The sequence below is a fragment of the Melampsora larici-populina genome (genome assembly GCF_000204055.1).
Source record: "Melampsora larici-populina 98AG31 unplaced genomic scaffold MELLAscaffold_25, whole genome shotgun sequence".
Lineage (NCBI taxonomy): Eukaryota > Fungi > Basidiomycota > Pucciniomycetes > Pucciniales > Melampsoraceae > Melampsora > Melampsora laricis-populina.
This window is the reverse complement of record NW_006768789.1, coordinates 597128-613346: the sequence shown is the minus strand read 5'-3', so window position 1 is coordinate 613346 and position 16219 is coordinate 597128. Positions and strand designations below refer to the sequence as shown.

At 44.0% G+C, this 16219-nt stretch overlaps 2 protein-coding genes across 2 annotated transcripts; one reads left to right on the top strand and one right to left on the bottom strand.

The window, feature by feature from the left end:
* Positions 1 to 8632: 8632 nt before the first annotated feature.
* Positions 8633 to 10283, bottom strand: MELLADRAFT_107804 (uncharacterized protein; the record flags this gene model as incomplete). Its single annotated transcript, XM_007411428.1, has 3 exons — positions 8633 to 9744; positions 9898 to 9963; positions 10079 to 10283. 3 exons carry the CDS (start codon positions 10281 to 10283, stop codon positions 8633 to 8635), a joined length of 1383 nt encoding a protein of 460 aa, XP_007411490.1.
* Positions 10284 to 13715: 3432 nt separating this feature from the next.
* MELLADRAFT_48897 (uncharacterized protein) lies at positions 13716 to 15823 on the top strand (the record flags this gene model as incomplete). The annotated part of the gene is made up of 9 exons (XM_007411536.1): positions 13716 to 13811; positions 13884 to 13943; positions 14037 to 14115; positions 14187 to 14284; positions 14356 to 14741; positions 14822 to 14910; positions 14985 to 15077; positions 15194 to 15615; positions 15710 to 15823. 9 exons carry the CDS (start codon positions 13752 to 13754, stop codon positions 15821 to 15823), a joined length of 1401 nt encoding a protein of 466 aa, XP_007411598.1.
* Between the last annotated feature and the right edge of the window lie 396 nt (positions 15824 to 16219).

The following is a 16219-nucleotide window of genomic DNA, read 5'->3' as shown; positions in this document are numbered from 1 at the left end:
CCCGCTTCCTCTCTTTGGGTCTACACAAACGGGTTCAATACATTACTCCCGATTTGCCACAGGGAACAAAACTTTTTAGTATGTTTCAGTCGCGGTGGCCAGACCAAAGGCAAGGTATAGCATTCTTCTGATAAGATGGACACTTTACACATAAATCATTCTTTTCGCACCTTGTACGTAGCTTGTAATTATGGTACATCATACACTATGTACACTATAGACATCTGCTTAGGATAAAAAAGGAAGGCCACATCCTCTAAATTCCGTAATCGTGTCCCTTCTGTTTTCCTATGGGCTACAGGACAAGAGGTGTGGAGTGAATCGTGTCAGTGTGTGATCAACCTTTTCATGGGGCACGGTGTCTTACCTTTCCTAAAAAGGTGTTGTCAGCGAGAAGATCTCGTCTCTCTTGACCAGTCCTGGGAACTGGTGCTCCAATGTAGCAAATCCGTCGTCTTCCTTGTAGCTTTGGGTGGAACAGTTTGTTAGATCTGGAGGGATACAGGTCATAACTCTGTCCCTTTCGTCCTTATCATGGTCTTTATCTTCTCCTCTTGAAATGTCGTCAGCTATGTTTCTTTTAGAGATTACTCGTTTAGCTACTAGATCCATCTGATTTGTGATGAGAATTTTCTGGATTTTCTTCCACTCTGTATTTACTTCAGTGTTGCGTGATTTCCTGTTTTTGATTGTGTTTTTGCTCGTGGTGTTGTCCGTCCATACTATGATGGTTTTGCCCTCATAGCTCCTTGTTGATTCAGATGTAACAAGCCAATCCGTATAGCAACCGTTTTGAGCCACGCGATGCTTCTCTTGGTTTCACCTGAATCTTCCCAACCGTCTTTAAGCTTGAGTTGGAACCATTCCTTTCCGAACATCACGCCGACTCCATAACTGGGAGAAGCGTCCCCTACCCACCCCAGGTCCACCAGGTCTGAGAATTCGATAAGTCTTGTCTGCTTGAAAATTGAGAGGATCCATTTCCACTCAAGGAGGTCTCTTCTAGCATCTGATGGGAGGAGTTGGGTTGCAAATCGGTGGACCCAGCTCTTCATCCACCTGTAGAGTGACGTTAAGCAGCATTTCAGTTGTGGAAGCATTAGTGAGACATGGGTTAGCCGGCCAACCAGGATCTCTACCTCATTGAAAGAAAAGTGTCGATCTTCTTCCAAAGCTTCATCTATTTGTGCCTTCCTCTGTTCTAGCTTCTTTTGTGGTAATCGCACCGTTTTGTCTATGCCGTTCCAGATGAAACCGATGAACTTTTGTTCTGGTTGGAATTCGGATATCTTTTCTTCGTTTGTTATGACTCCTAGTTGTAAGCTTCTGTTCACAATTTGTCTCATCAAGAGTGTTGAGTCGATTGCTTTGAAGAAGAGGGCATCGTCTACCCAACAAAAGATTTCTATGAGCTCGAATTCAAACTTCATGATTAGTTTCCATCCATCTGCAGGTCGCCCGAAGGAACCGCAGCCGCCTACTCCTCCAAAACCGATCCTGCTATCATAATAAAAAGTCATCATGTACTTGTGTTGTGGTATTCTGGTTGGAATTTGACGGTATGCTTTCTCCCAGTCGAAGATACCGCATAGAACTGGGTCTGTGGTTTTTCTGAAAAATTGTGATACCGTTGCAAAGTCGTCCCATGTTGTTTTAAAGTCATCTGCTTCGACAAACGAATTTACAGAAGGGATATCTCGGTTGTTCCTGGGGAAGGAAAGGTCGTTTATGGGTCTGATTGATCCGTCAGTGTTGACTACAGCACCCATAGGGTTGGTCCGGAAGAAACCACATCTCTTGTGGACTTCTTCGTGGGTGAATGGACCAAAGATTTGTCCTAGAGCTAGTTCTTTTTCCATGCTTTTCTTGATTTTCTCTTCTGCCAATAGCGATGAGGAATGGTTAGGAGGGGTATACCATTTCGCGTTTTTGAAGAAATGTTGAGGTATACCCTGGTCGAAACCTATGGTAAAACCTTCAATCACGTCTTTGTATTCGTCAAAAAGGTTCGCTGCCTTGAGTGCTCTTTCCCATTCCTCAATGTTCATCTCACAAGTGTTGTGGTAAAAGTGCTCAAGAGGTCAAGTCCATCATGTGTTATAGAAGGTACAGGTGATAGCTGGGGAGAAGTTTGAAGAAGGCGGTATGGAGTTGTTTCATTGGGTGATTAAGAAGAACAAGTTAGATTGATCCCAAAGCGTAAAGCTACATTTCATTCTTGTCCTAATTAGTCTATGCTCATGTGTTCGTGTTGTGTGTGTGTTTTGTATCTTTCCTCTTTGGGATTAGCTCTTAAAAAAATTTGTCGTCGAGATTTCTCTTATAACCCTTGCCACTCTCGAACTTCGGTTTCTTCCCCATCGCGTGGAAACTGAAGTTCTTAGTGAGCACATTTTTCTCTTCCTCTTTTAATTCCTTTTCTCTCGATATTCAAACCTGGATTGTACTCACTCTTTACGATAGAACTTCCTACCACTCTATCGTATCCTGCATTCTGCAGGTAAGGCGTCGATTTTCTCCGCCCTCTCTTTACTACCTTACGAGTTCTTTAAAACTCATACAATACCTGTTCTGTCCAGGTGAATATTTCTTTTCTTATTTCTCTAAGTACTAGTGTGTGTTATATTTTGAAATGGATCGCGTGGAAACTGAAGTTCTTAAACTTCCTACCACTCTATCGTATCCTGCATTCTGCAGGTAAGGCGTCGATTTTCTCCGCCCTCTCTTTACTACCTTACGAGTTCTTTAAAACTCATACAATACCTGTTCTGTCCAGGTAAGGCGTCGATTTTCTCCGCCCTCTCTTTACTACCTTACGAGTTCTTTAAAACTCATACAATACCTGTTCTGTCCAGCATTCTGCAGGTATCATACTTCTTTCCGCGTTGAACCTCTGTCCGCGTGAACTCATTTCATGGTAGCGAGAGTTATTAAGATCCGACACCGAACTCTGTCAACAACTTCCTTCGTCATCATTGCATGTCATCCCCAGATCCTAGCCTAATCGATTCCGAAGACAACGACACGTTCTCCGACTCTGTTTCCGAAGCTGCTTCAGATACTCGCACCGAGAAACCTGATCATCTATCTAGTTCACTTCAAACCGTGACGACTATGGCAGATAAGGATGAATCAAAAGTTTTTGGTACTCCTTTACAGCAGTTTGTTCAAAAACTCAACTCAGCCATAGCCAAATATGATGTCGACACAAAGCTTACCGACGGCAATTTTCCCCAATGGTCTCTTGAAATACGCCAAGTCTTAAAGGTCCTTGACTACGACAAGTACTTGATCAAAACAGACTTCAAGTACCCGGGACTGTCCGATGATCAGCATCTGAAGGTTAAACTTGTAGTTTCAATCTGGATGATGGGGAAGATGGATTCTTTCAACAAAACTCGATGTCAGACTATGCTAAAACTTCGAGCCTGCAAGGATGTTGACGATGACGAAGAGGATGTTGGCGAGGACTCCGACGAGGATGACGATATTGCTTATGAACCCGCTCTGATCTGGTCCCATCTCAAAAATCATCATCAGAAGATTTCTGAAGCTGGTCTGCAAACAATCGAGGATGCTATAAATGAGATGAAGATTCTTCCTGGCGACTCATTCAAGACTCACTGCGACAAGTTCAACAACTTAATAGCGGACTACGTGAAATACAGAGGGAAGATCTCATCCTCACGAGCAGCCCAAAAGTTGATCAAGACTGTGAAATCCAGAATCACAGACAGCGTTTTCGAGAACATATATGCTCATGTCTCACCACTGACTCGCGAAGGAGTTGTCCAGTATCTTATTGACTACGAAGCCCGCAACGGAGGCTTTACCACACCAGCTCTCATAGAGGCTAGCCAAGCAAGTTATTCCACTGCCGCTGCCCACTCCGGGGGTGGAAGCTACCGTGATCGACGCAACCGACCAAAATGCTCTGAGAACAACTGTATCTCGACTACCCACACCGCTGACAAGTGCTTCGCCAAACCTCACAATCGTGCTGCTCGAGACAAGTGGATCGCTCAGATGGAAGCAAAGAGAAACGGAACTCAGTCGTACAAGTCTCAGACACCAGCTCAAAACCCCAACGTATCTGGACTCCGTCAGCTGACACTTCCTACCGCCAACATGTCAATTGCATCCGATAATCCATTTGCTTCCCTTCACGTGTATCTTGATGACACCAATCTTGAGGATATCACAGCATCTGTATCTGTCAATTCTCTGTTCGAGTCATCCCACACTGTGTTCGACGAGGAATCTCCAGCCGCAAATGTAGTCAGTGAAAGTGGCGGTCAATGGGCCCTCTACGACACCGGAGCAAGTCATCATATGTTCAAGTCCAATACCTTGTTTTCAGAAGATTCACTAAGCAAAGTCGATGATTCCTCGAAAAGGCTGAAACTGGCAGGAGGAGAGGTCTCACTTGCAGTTCACTCCACCGGGACAGTTAAACTTAAATCTGGATCGGGCAAAATGTTTGAACTCAATAACAGTCTGTTTGTACCAGATCTCTCTCAAAACCTACTGGCAGGAGGTGCCATGCTTCGGAAAGGGGTTCAAATCATGATTCATCCGAACGATGTCAACTGCTTCTCCCTCGTCCTCAAAGGAGAAGCGCTGTTCAACGGTGTATTCGCCTCGAATAATCTGATGTATGTCGCCCTCGAACCGGTGAGTCTCAATCCCGACTCTACTGCTCTTGCGACATCTACTGAAGATTTGACTCGTCTTCATCATCGACGTCTAGGGCATCTGAACTGCAGGTACCTGAAAACAATGGGTGTTAATGAGAGCGTGGAAGGATTGGCGGAGGAAATAACTCAACTAGACTTCTGTGATACTTGCTCTCTGTCCAAGAACCATAAAATCCCCCACTCTTCCACCAGACCCAGAGCATCTCGCCATCTTGAAAACGTACATGTAGATCTAAGCGGTATCATCAGAACCAAAGGATTGAAAAATGAAATGTATTATGCTCTCTTTTGTGACGATTACTCATCCTATCGCCACATATACTTTATGAAAAGCAAGACGAAAGAAGAAGTCTATGACGTATTCATGTCGTACCTAGCACTTGCAGAGAGACAGACCTGCAAGATGTTGAAGCAATTCACTCTCGACAGAGGAGGTGAATTCCTGAATGATCTCCTAGGTGTTGAATTCAAGAAACGTGGCATTACTCTTCACTTGACAGCCGCCCACTCTCCTGAAGAAAATGGAGTATCAGAGCGAGGTAACAGAACAATAAGCACAAAAGCAAGATCAATTATGCTAGAATCAGGCACACCTCTTCGCTTTTGGGTACAGGCGTGTAACACGGCTGTTTTTCTAACTAACAGAACCATTACAGCTGCTCTTGATAACAATCGAACGCCTTTTGAAGCTTGGCATTTCAGAAAACCCTCAGTTGAACATCTAAGAGTGTTCGGCTGCCTTTCGTTTTCACTTATTCGAAAGGAATTAAGGGGGTCCAAGTTCGGTGCTGTGAGCTCGCGTGGGGTTCTTATGGGGTTCGAGGAGGACAACTTTAACTATCACATTTATGACTTAGCTTCCCAGAAACTTCTCATCACCCATCACGCAACTTTCAACGAGAACTCATTCCCGTTTCGTGAAAGCATCTCGAATATCCCACACAGCTCTCCAGTAGTTTCTAGTGATTCCACAGTCAATGCTCGTTTCTTTGACAATGATAGTGAAGAGGAACAAGACGAAATCACAGACTTACCTCCATCCGTTGCACCAACCACCGTGACGCCTTCATCTCGTGATCAAGCTGAAAACTCAAACCCTATCATAGCTCCTGTCGGTGAGAATGAATCAATTCAAACAACAACGGTCAGACGTTCCGACAGAAAGAAGAACCCGGTCAAGTACACGGCTGTTGCGGTTTGTGACACTCTCATTGATTCTTTTATCACAGCAGCCTGGGAATCAGCCCTTCGATTCGACCTTGGGATCCCCTTCGGCAATATGATAGCCATCTCGGACGATTCCCCTAAATCCTACTCCAAGGCAGTCTCCGGCCCAGAAGGTGATAGCTGGCTAAAAGCATGTCGAAAGGAGATTCAGGCTATGCACGATAAGAAGGTATGGAAATTAGTTGAAAGGCCATCGAACACAAATGTGATTCGTGGACTGTGGCTGTTCAGGAAGAAGCCTACCTCTGATCCAAGCAACCCTGTCAAGTTCAAGGCAAGGTTTGTGGCCATGGGTAACACTCAAGTTGAAGGTGAAGATTACTTCGAGACCTTTGCGCCCACAGGGAAGCCCTCATCCCTCAGAATTCTCCTAGCTCTGGCTGCTATCTTTGGGTGGGAAGTGCACCAGATGGATGCCGTCACAGCCTTCTTAAACTGTGATCTTTTCGAAACCATATATGTGGAACAGCCGGAAGGATTCAGACAGCCTGGTGAAGAGAGTAAAGTGTGTCTTCTCCTCAAATCTCTCTACGGCCTCAAACAAGCTCCTAAATATTGGCAAGACGACGTCGAAGAATTCCTCATCAGTGTCGGCTTTGCTCAGTGTGAGGTGGACCACTGTATTTATATCCGCAGACGGGAGGAAAGCTTCACGGTAGTGTACGTTCACGTTGATGATTTGGCCATTACTGGCAATGATATCTTCACTTTCAAAACCGAAATCTCCACTCGCTGGGAGATGGAAGACCTTGGAATAGCGTCTACTGTAGTTGGTATTGAAATCAAGAGGGAAGCTCAGTTCACGTATTCCATCTGCCAAGCCAAATATGCACACAAGATCCTTGAACGCTTTGAATCGACTGAGGTAAAGCCTGCAAGCACTCCGTTCCCGTCTTCACTTAAGTTATACAAACCAGATTTGGAAGAAATTGAAGACTTCAAGAGCCGAAACCTCCCGTATCGCAGTGTGGTGGGATCCCTTATGTACTTGTCTCAGTGCACTCGCCCCGATTTAGCTCATGCTGTGGGCACCCTCTCACAACATCTCGACTGGCCTGGTTTCCAACATTGGGATGCGGCTCGCCACGTTCTTCAATACCTCAAAGGAACGGTCAACGTCGGTATTGTTTACTCCAGAGACTCCTACGCAACCATCCTGAAGGGTCTCAAGAGCGAATTGTGCCCTCAAGCCTTGTGCGATGCCGACTGGGCTGGCGACAAAGACACCCGCAGATCGACTACAGGTTATGTCTTTATGCTTGCGAACGGTCCCATCTCATGGAAGAGTAGGCTCCAACCTACTGTCGCGCTGTCGTCAACCGAAGCGGAATACCGGGCGATAACAGAAGCCGGACAAGAGCTAGTATGGCTACGTACGATGATGTCCAAACTTGGCTACGAGGATCCTAACCCGACAGTTCTTGAAAGTGACAACAAAGGTGCCATTCATCTCACCAACAAAACCGTTTTTCATGGCAGAACCAAGCACATTGAAATTCACTATCACTGGATTCGAGAAGTAGTCAAATCAGGTAAAATTTCATTGCAGCATTGCCCAACTCACCTCATGATTGCCGATCTACTTACGAAGCCTCTAGGATCAGCTCAATTCATCAAACTTCGAAAACTACTGGGCATCAGAAACATAGCATGATGAACTTGAGGGGGTGTGTTGTGGTAAAAGTGCTCAAGAGGTCAAGTCCATCATGTGTTATAGAAGGTACAGGTGATAGCTGGGGAGAAGTTTGAAGAAGGCGGTATGGAGTTGTTTCATTGGGTGATTAAGAAGAACAAGTTAGATTGATCCCAAAGCGTAAAGCTACATTTCATTCTTGTCCTAATTAGTCTATGCTCATGTGTTCGTGTTGTGTGTGTGTTTTGTATCTTTCCTCTTTGGGATTAGCTCTTAAAAAAATTTGTCGTCGAGATTTCTCTTATAACCCTTGCCACTCTCGAACTTCGGTTTCTTCCCCATCGCGTGGAAACTGAAGTTCTTAGTGAGCACATTTTTCTCTTCCTCTTTTAATTCCTTTTCTCTCGATATTCAAACCTGGATTGTACTCACTCTTTACGATAGAACTTCCTACCACTCTATCGTATCCTGCATTCTGCAGGTAAGGCGTCGATTTTCTCCGCCCTCTCTTTACTACCTTACGAGTTCTTTAAAACTCATACAATACCTGTTCTGTCCAGGTGAATATTTCTTTTCTTATTTCTCTCTTTACTACCTTACGAGTTCTTTAAAACTCATACAATACCTGTTCTGTCCAGCATTCTGCAGGTATCATACTTCTTTCCGCGTTGAACCTCTGTCCGCGTGAACTCATTTCAACAAGTAACTTTAGTAGGCCATTTGTCTTCTCCGAGCCACTTGACTCCGTCATCGTTGCTTGACGAACTTATCTCACTGATCATGGACATGATTGATGAATCGTCAGAGCATGAGTTGGAATCTTCGTAACATGATGTTCTTTGGTAGGTAAACGAGTGTGGATTTCATCAAAAAAGGTTTGTGAGAAGATGGGGTGAATGTTATGTACAGGTGGAGAACAGAAAACACGTACATGAGTATTTTTGTTCTTTTTATCTGCTTACAACCTTTTTGAACAAAGAAAACTTTGTAGTGAAATTTGTACATGGGAGAGATGAGACTGAGTAGAAACGAGACAAAGAGGGCACAGGAAAGATTGCAAAGGAAAGTAGGGAACCTACTCTTTCTTTTCTTTTCCTTTTCCTTTATAATCTTTCTTTCCTGACTCTGGCCTTTTGTAGTTGGCGTTGAAGTTTCGCCCCTTGTAGTTTCCGTACAAACTCGGTCCTTTGGCGTATGGAGTGACTCTCTGAGGTCTTGAAGACGAGCTGGCCTGGGAATTGGCTTGGTACGAAGTTTGGGATGTTGGTAAATCTGTTGTTATGTCTGAATATGGGTTTTTACCGAATTTGGGGCCTCCAGTTCTGTAAGGGTTATCAGAGGTCACTAGATCGTTTTGGGATCTGGCTGAATAGTAGATTTCGTCTAGTAAGCCTGTGGGTTCTAGAGCCGGGTTTGGGACGCTTGCCCCCGGGTTTCTGATTGCGAAAACCGCTTTCCTTACTGTGAGATCATATCGGAAAGCCACTACCCAGCTACGTTGCTGCTTGAAGATTGTCATGACCCTCTTCTTGTGGATTTCCATGGAGTCTGCGAAACCGATGTATTTGCAGACTTCTCTACAGGTGGTGATGAGGTTATCCATGTTTTCGGTCCAGTCGTAGCGAGACTGAGTCCATTCACTTGGGACAGGGTGTCCTCTGTACTTATCGTTGTCTTTGTCGGATTTTTTGTACTCTGTGTGTGTATTGCTCGCCGCTTGCTGCCAAGATTTGTTAAACACTGTGAGGGGTAGGGAACCTTGTAATGCTTGCATGTTCTTGTGGAAATAAATTGGCAGACTGAATGAGCTTGCGTCTGGGGCTTTCGTGAGATCAAAGGATAGACCACCTTCTACGAGTGCAGATGAGGAGTTGGGGCTGTGTGTCTTGTCTGTATGAGAGTCGGTGAGATCTATCGCCGACTTCTCTTGACTTTTGATCAAATTAATTATCGTCTGCAATTCCTCTTTCATCTTTTTGATCTCTTCCAGCCTAGCGTATGCTTCTTTGAGTTTTTTCTTCCTGGTTTCTTCGTCGAAATCGAACGGAGAGTCTTTGGAAGGGGTAGCTTGGTTGGGTCCTTGTGTTTGGTTTTCTTCAACACGCTGGATCTTCTTGATTTTAGGGAGTTTGGGGGGTGCTGCTCCGAAATATTCGCAGAAATTGTGTTCCATTCTAGAAATTGAATCTTCAATGTTATCGCGCTTTTTGGAGTGGCTTTTTTTGTGTCGACGATGGTTGCTCTTCCGAGTTTTTCTCTGGTTGTTCTGGATCATTTTTACATGTTATGCTCAGTTTTAGCCACCAACTTTTTAGATTTTTGAGATGAAGTGTCTCTTACCTTTCCCTTTTTGCTTGTTCCCCTGGTTGGACGTGATTGTCTTTTCAGGTGGGTTGGCTTCTTTTCCTACGTTCAGGAGGGACAAGGTGGGAGGGGTTGGTTTGTGTCAGTGTCGTTGGTTGTTGAGTTAATCTCTCTCGAGATCGCTTTATGACTAGCTGGGTGGAGCTTGTGAGCTCACCTTTGGCACCTGTGCCGCTAGAATTTGCCGACTGACTTGTTTCCTTGTTTTTGTCGGTCTCTGTCCCTTTATTTTTGTCCATTTCCGCATTTCCTGTGGTGTTGGTGGCCGATGAACCGTTCACCGCTGGGTCGTTGTTGCCGTTTCCTGAGGGGGTGAGTGCTGACATTCGCGATGTGATGTTTCCCAAGTTGATATTTGACATTTTGCGGTTTGTCGAAAGGATGGGTCTTGGTTTGCTTGTGTAGGAGTGAGGGATCCGAAGGCGTAGAGACGAAGGGGGACTGACTAAGTGGAGTATGTACGAAAAGGGGAAATTTAAAAATCGAAATAAACGGATAAAAACAGGGATTCTACACAAAGAAAAGATAAGGGGAGAATCAAAAAATTTTTGAGAAGGAAGCCTTTAGCTGGTTTCTTCAAATGGTTGAGCTTTTTTTGAAAAATTTTTCTTTATAGATTGAGCAGCTAAGGTATTTCTTTTTACAATAGTAGAGTTTAGTGATCACTCGAAAAAGTCTTTTTGGCTTATATTGTAAAGGAGGATTTCTAATCGAAATTTTTTTGACTTGAAATGGTAAAAGGATATAAACTGATGGAAACGGATGAAGGGAAGAAACTCTCTTCTTCTCGTTCGTGTCCTCGTCTATAAAGTCCTCTAGAAAAACTTGCACCCATTTTGACAGGGTTGGTTGCTATCTAAACGGGATGGGCCCTGACTGGGCAATTCTCACATTGGTCTAGAAGCGTCTTAACCTAGGTAATATTAATATCTGAATTGGCAGTTTTCCAGACCTGCTACGTCGTGGTATGGTAGAGGATTTGTCAACAAGGTCTTGCCGTCGCATTACCCGTAATCGTGGACAACACCTACCTCCGTTGTGCCTCCTATGGAAAGCTACCATCAAATATCAAAGCCACCACAAATCAAGGTTTGCAAGAGAGGTAAATTACCTTCACACCATGTACATATTTTTTGGCTGAACAATTCAAGCTTACCATAATAATCATTACAGCCAGGTCATTGATCAGTTATGCTGAGATGATTTAAACATAGTTCATGCAAAGAAGAGACTGCCACACAAGAACAAGAAGACATACAGCTATTTTCATGAATTGGAGATTACCACAAGTGATTGGGCAAACAACTCAATATTAAAGCAAACATGGACACACTTTGATAATCTCTGGAACTTCTTCACCAATACCAGATATCTTTGGCAGAAATTGTGAAGAGGAACCTGAAGTTGATGAGGGTGATGAATTACCCCTGAAGAACTATCTATGTGGTTCTGACAAGATGAAGACAGACCACTATGGCATTCAGAATACTGAAGCAAATCTAGTACTCTGGTGGAATTTAAGTATCCTAAACTTTTAAGGACCTCACGTGATACTGATCTTGAATGTAATTTTACTTTCAATAGGCCAATGAAAAATTGTAATGTGTGTTGGCTCTTATGGCTAAGGATTACCTAGCATCAACAGGTTCATTGTGCGTGGCAGCACTTGGTGGCAGAGATGATTGTCTCCTGTGCTTCCAACATGTGCTTGTGTAGATGTGGCAGCCTGATTTTTTGGACTATTGAAAGCCTGGTATTGAGCAGGATTTGGTTAAGGGAGGGTGTAGAGCTTGGTACTGTTTTTGACAAGCTTACAAAGGTACTCAAAGCCATGGGAATACTTATGACTTAATCTTAATATTTTCCTTTTTTTTGACCTCCCTTATTTGTTTCTTTTCCTGGTTTCAACCCTTGTTTGTTATTTTCTTATTCATCAATCTCATTAATACCTTTTATTCATTTTAATAACTTCTTAACTATAATTCATGTCTTTTTTCAATCAAATGATTTTTTTGCTTGGTCACACTTGATTGGGCATGTTGTGCCTGTTAAACAGCAGGGAAGAGCAAAGATTTTGACTGCAGCATTGCTCTTTGGGTGTTGTAAGTGTTGCACTACCAAGCTTAGGAAATATGCATTTTTTGAGGAGCTACACCGTTCTGGATCAGCCTGTTTCAGTGCACAGCGTAGCTTACCCGGTGTTGTTTTGTGTCACATCATTTCAAGTCATTCTGGAAGAAATTTTGTACCAAGTGGTAGTCCATGCTGTGATATATGAATGTGTGGGATATGTGGGCAGGATGCTGGATCTCAAGTACTGGTGATTTTGCCTGCTGGAGAACCATAGCTGTCTTTAGGGTAGACTAAGACTACAGGGAGACAGCCCATATAAACTTTCTAAGCCACAGCTCATGAATTTGTTTTTGGGCTGATATATTCTGATCTCATAGTTGGAAGACTATCAGTGTGTTGTTCCCTGGACACCCATAGATCTTTCACCCAGTACAAACATGTATCCTACCATTGAGCAGTGCTCATCCCTTGTGCCCAATTAGTCTTTTAAATTGATTTTGCCATAAGAGGAAGTTCTGATGCAGTCAATTCATTCTTCATATCACTGTGCTCTCCTAGCACAAAATGTGCAAAGTTACAAGTATATGGGTAGACAATTTTTCTATATTTTTCTATATTTCTTCTTCTTACCAGATTCTTAAGCTTAGATCAGATTGTGTTGGTTCACCTCTTTGTTTGTGCAGATATGTTGGAGGTCCATTCATTGCCACATTCCCTGTCTTTCCGTCAGCTGAGATTAGCTTCAAGTTGTGATGCTTGCTGTCTGGTATTTCTTTCCTGATTTGCATCAACTCATGTTCTACACACAGTTTCCTTCTAGTACAACACTCAAACTGTTTTTCAAAGTGCTAAACACTAACCAAACAATACCACTGAAGAGACTGGTATCCCTTAGAAATACGGCCATCTAGTCAAAGCTAAGTATTTGGTTGACTTTTGGATGCAAAAGGATTCTTTCTCAGTGAGACTTAATGTCTCATTATCATTCCTTAATTTTGTTTCAGAGGAATGTTTTCCATGAAATCATTCACGAAATCATTCATGAAAGAGTACACCTTGAATACGGGACTCATTATGGCCCCGTCTGCAAGCATAGGCACACCAGTGTACCGACTCCCGAGTCGATTGACAACGGCCGGGTCAACGACAGTCAATACAAATCCTTGGCAGTGGTCGCCATCGTTTGTTTAACTTTGGATTACATAATTCCGTCTTGACCTTCAACTTCACATCATTCCACATTCTCATCTCACATGTCTCCAATTAAACTTCCCAGAGCTTTGGGGCCCGGTGTTACCAACGGCTATCAGTTAGCAGGCGCGGATGACGATTTGGATGAGCTCGACTTGCTCCATATGGAAACAGCAGGTCCGGATTCAAGCAAGTTGACCAACAATGCCTCAAAGTCATCACCTATAACGGGAACATACGACACTTCACCCACCCTCTATGAGGTAGCAAAGGAAGAAGCGAGACACATGACAGACGTGCAACTGGACCCTGATCCAGTCGAACACTCTGGACCTCACCTTTCTCGGCATCAACCCCCGAAGCACGTCAAACGGGTATTGCTTGTTGGTTGTGGCGCTCTCCTGGGTCTTGCTTACTTGATCATGTTTACTTCCACCAAAGGCACCCGCTATGGTGAACTGCCTCCCTTGTACTTCTATCGCACAACTCCGGATAGCTGATATATTTTGCATTGCGTCGATCATTGACGATTTGCAGATCACAATGTCAAGCTCAATGTGATTCTCATGATCTCTGACGGCTTTGGACCAGCTTCTGAAACTTTTGCTCGCGGCTTTGTTCAACACGTTTCCAATCTTAGCTTGGCCCAGCGGAACTCACTCTCGAGATGGACCTTCCCTGACGGCGCACCCAACCAGTTTGAGGCCGATACGATGTCGCATCTTCCCCTAGATCCATTACTAGTAGGAAGCTCTAGAGTATATCACTCAAATCGAGCCATGTGGAAGTGGGCAATCCATCTGATACTTTGCTACAAATCTGTTGTGTCCCTCGATCCATATTTGCTTTAGACTCGGAGTAGCAATTCACTGGTCACCGACTCAGCTGCAGGGGCTACTGCTTTTGCCTGTGGCATCAAAACGTACAATGGTGCATTCCATCTGATTGGACCTATGTCATCCTACTTATAACTCTCTAACGATTAACTTCTGTATGAGCAGGTGCTATCTCGGTTGAGCCGGTAACACAAAAACCCTGTGGTACTGTCTTGGAAGCAGCCAAACATCGCGGGTATCTAACCGGCCTGGTCACTACTTCAGTAAGCGACCCAGCATTATGAATGTTTCTATTGGCTTCCCGAGGTTTTAACATATTTCTTCCTCCCTCAAGAGAATTACTCATGCAACCCCAGCTGCCTGGTATTCACATGTAGTATCACGTGATATGGAAAGTCAGATAGCCCCGTTCTTGATTGGGCAAGGTCCGCTAGGATCGACTGTCGACCTGGCATTCGGTGGTGGTCGAGGATTCTTCATGCCCAAGTCATTTGCAGGGTCAAGTCGTTCAGATGAGGAGGACCTATTGGACTTGGCCAAGACAAAACACAATTTCAACCTTCTCAACGACACTCGAGCTTTTGAAGAGCAATGGAGAGGAGGAGATGGTGAAATTCGGACACCTGTACTTGCTCTCTTCAATGACAACCACATGCATTACGAGATCGATCGGGTCTCACTTGACTCCACTGGATTGCGAGAGCCATCATTGAGGAATATGTAAGTAGAGCTGAAGACACATAGTTTCTCACTTTGTGATTTATCTCTCATCCAAAGTCTCGATGCTTTACCCTTACCAGGTCTTTAGCAGCTCTGCAGACACTTTCTAGGCAAGCTCATAGCCAATCGGCCCACGGCTTCTTCATGATGATCGAGGGAGCTCGCATAGGTCAGTCAGAGCTTTTTCTCTCGGCCGTCTCTTGTCTATACACGATGACTTCTGATATATGTTCTGTTGATTAGATATGGCGGCGCATTCAAATGATCCTATCGGGCACTTGTATGATATTTTGGCATATCAAGAAACAGTCCGAACCGTAAAAACATGGGTAGACGGTAAGCCAAACTTTCCTGTCAAGTTCTACTCAGTTTGAAACCAAACACGGTGGCTCATCAATTAAAGTACTTTCACCCACGTGAACTGTGCGTAACATCAGAGGCCAACAAAGCAGGCTGGCCAACACTCATGATATCTGTTTCAGATCATGAAACCGGTGGCCTTGCTCTGGGCCGTCAATTAACATCTGCCTATCCTGAATACGCTTGGTATCCTGAAGTTCTAGTGAATGTCACTCATTCCACTGCGTGGTTGGGTGACCTAATCCGGAATCAAACACATCCAGTCTCGAGACAGTTTCTAGTCGAGACTGTATTGAGAGACAGTCTAGGAATTCAAGATGCATCAGACAAGGAGATCGAAAACATCATTCAAATGTCTCCCGGTGGCAATTATGATTATGCCTTGAGTGACATGGTGTCTCGACGCGCTCAACTTGGCTGGTCTACTCACGGTCATTCAGCTGTTGACGTAAATCTTTATGCTTGGCCACCCGAATTGACGGAACCACTTCGTGGGAATGTGGAGAACACATACGTAAGACAATGTTTTTGCAATTCAATCACTGTCAAAAGTGGGATATATGCTGATCCACGAAGATGGTCGATGTCCTTCGATGTCGGAATAACAGATCGGAAAGTTTATCACGGATGCAATGAAGATTGATCTGGGAGTGGTGACAAGGGATTTGAATAGGTTTGCTTTTCGCGTTAATGGTGCATACTTCATGAAGCTGATAATGTGATCCTATCTGGATCAACTCCACAGGTTGGCAAAATCATGGCACATTACTTCGGACAGTGATACAACCAAAGATCAACTCAAAACCAAACACTACTCCGTGAGCGTTTTTTTCAAGTCTCCGTGGTGTTTTCGCTCAAAAAGACTTGTCACCCTTGCTGACATTTGATTAATTGTTTTCTCTAGCATGAATTTTAGAGCATCAATGAGTTTTCGTCATGTCTTGTAAGTGCAGCATTATCCCGATAAAGCATCTCATCATCGGGGTCCACCTTGTAATATTTATTACCCAAGATAGATTTATCTTTCGGTCAGAAGTTCATCACGAGTTTAGTCTTCCGTTTCCTTTTTTTATGTTGGCGTGCAAATTAAAAAAACTATACTGCTTCATGTAATGAGT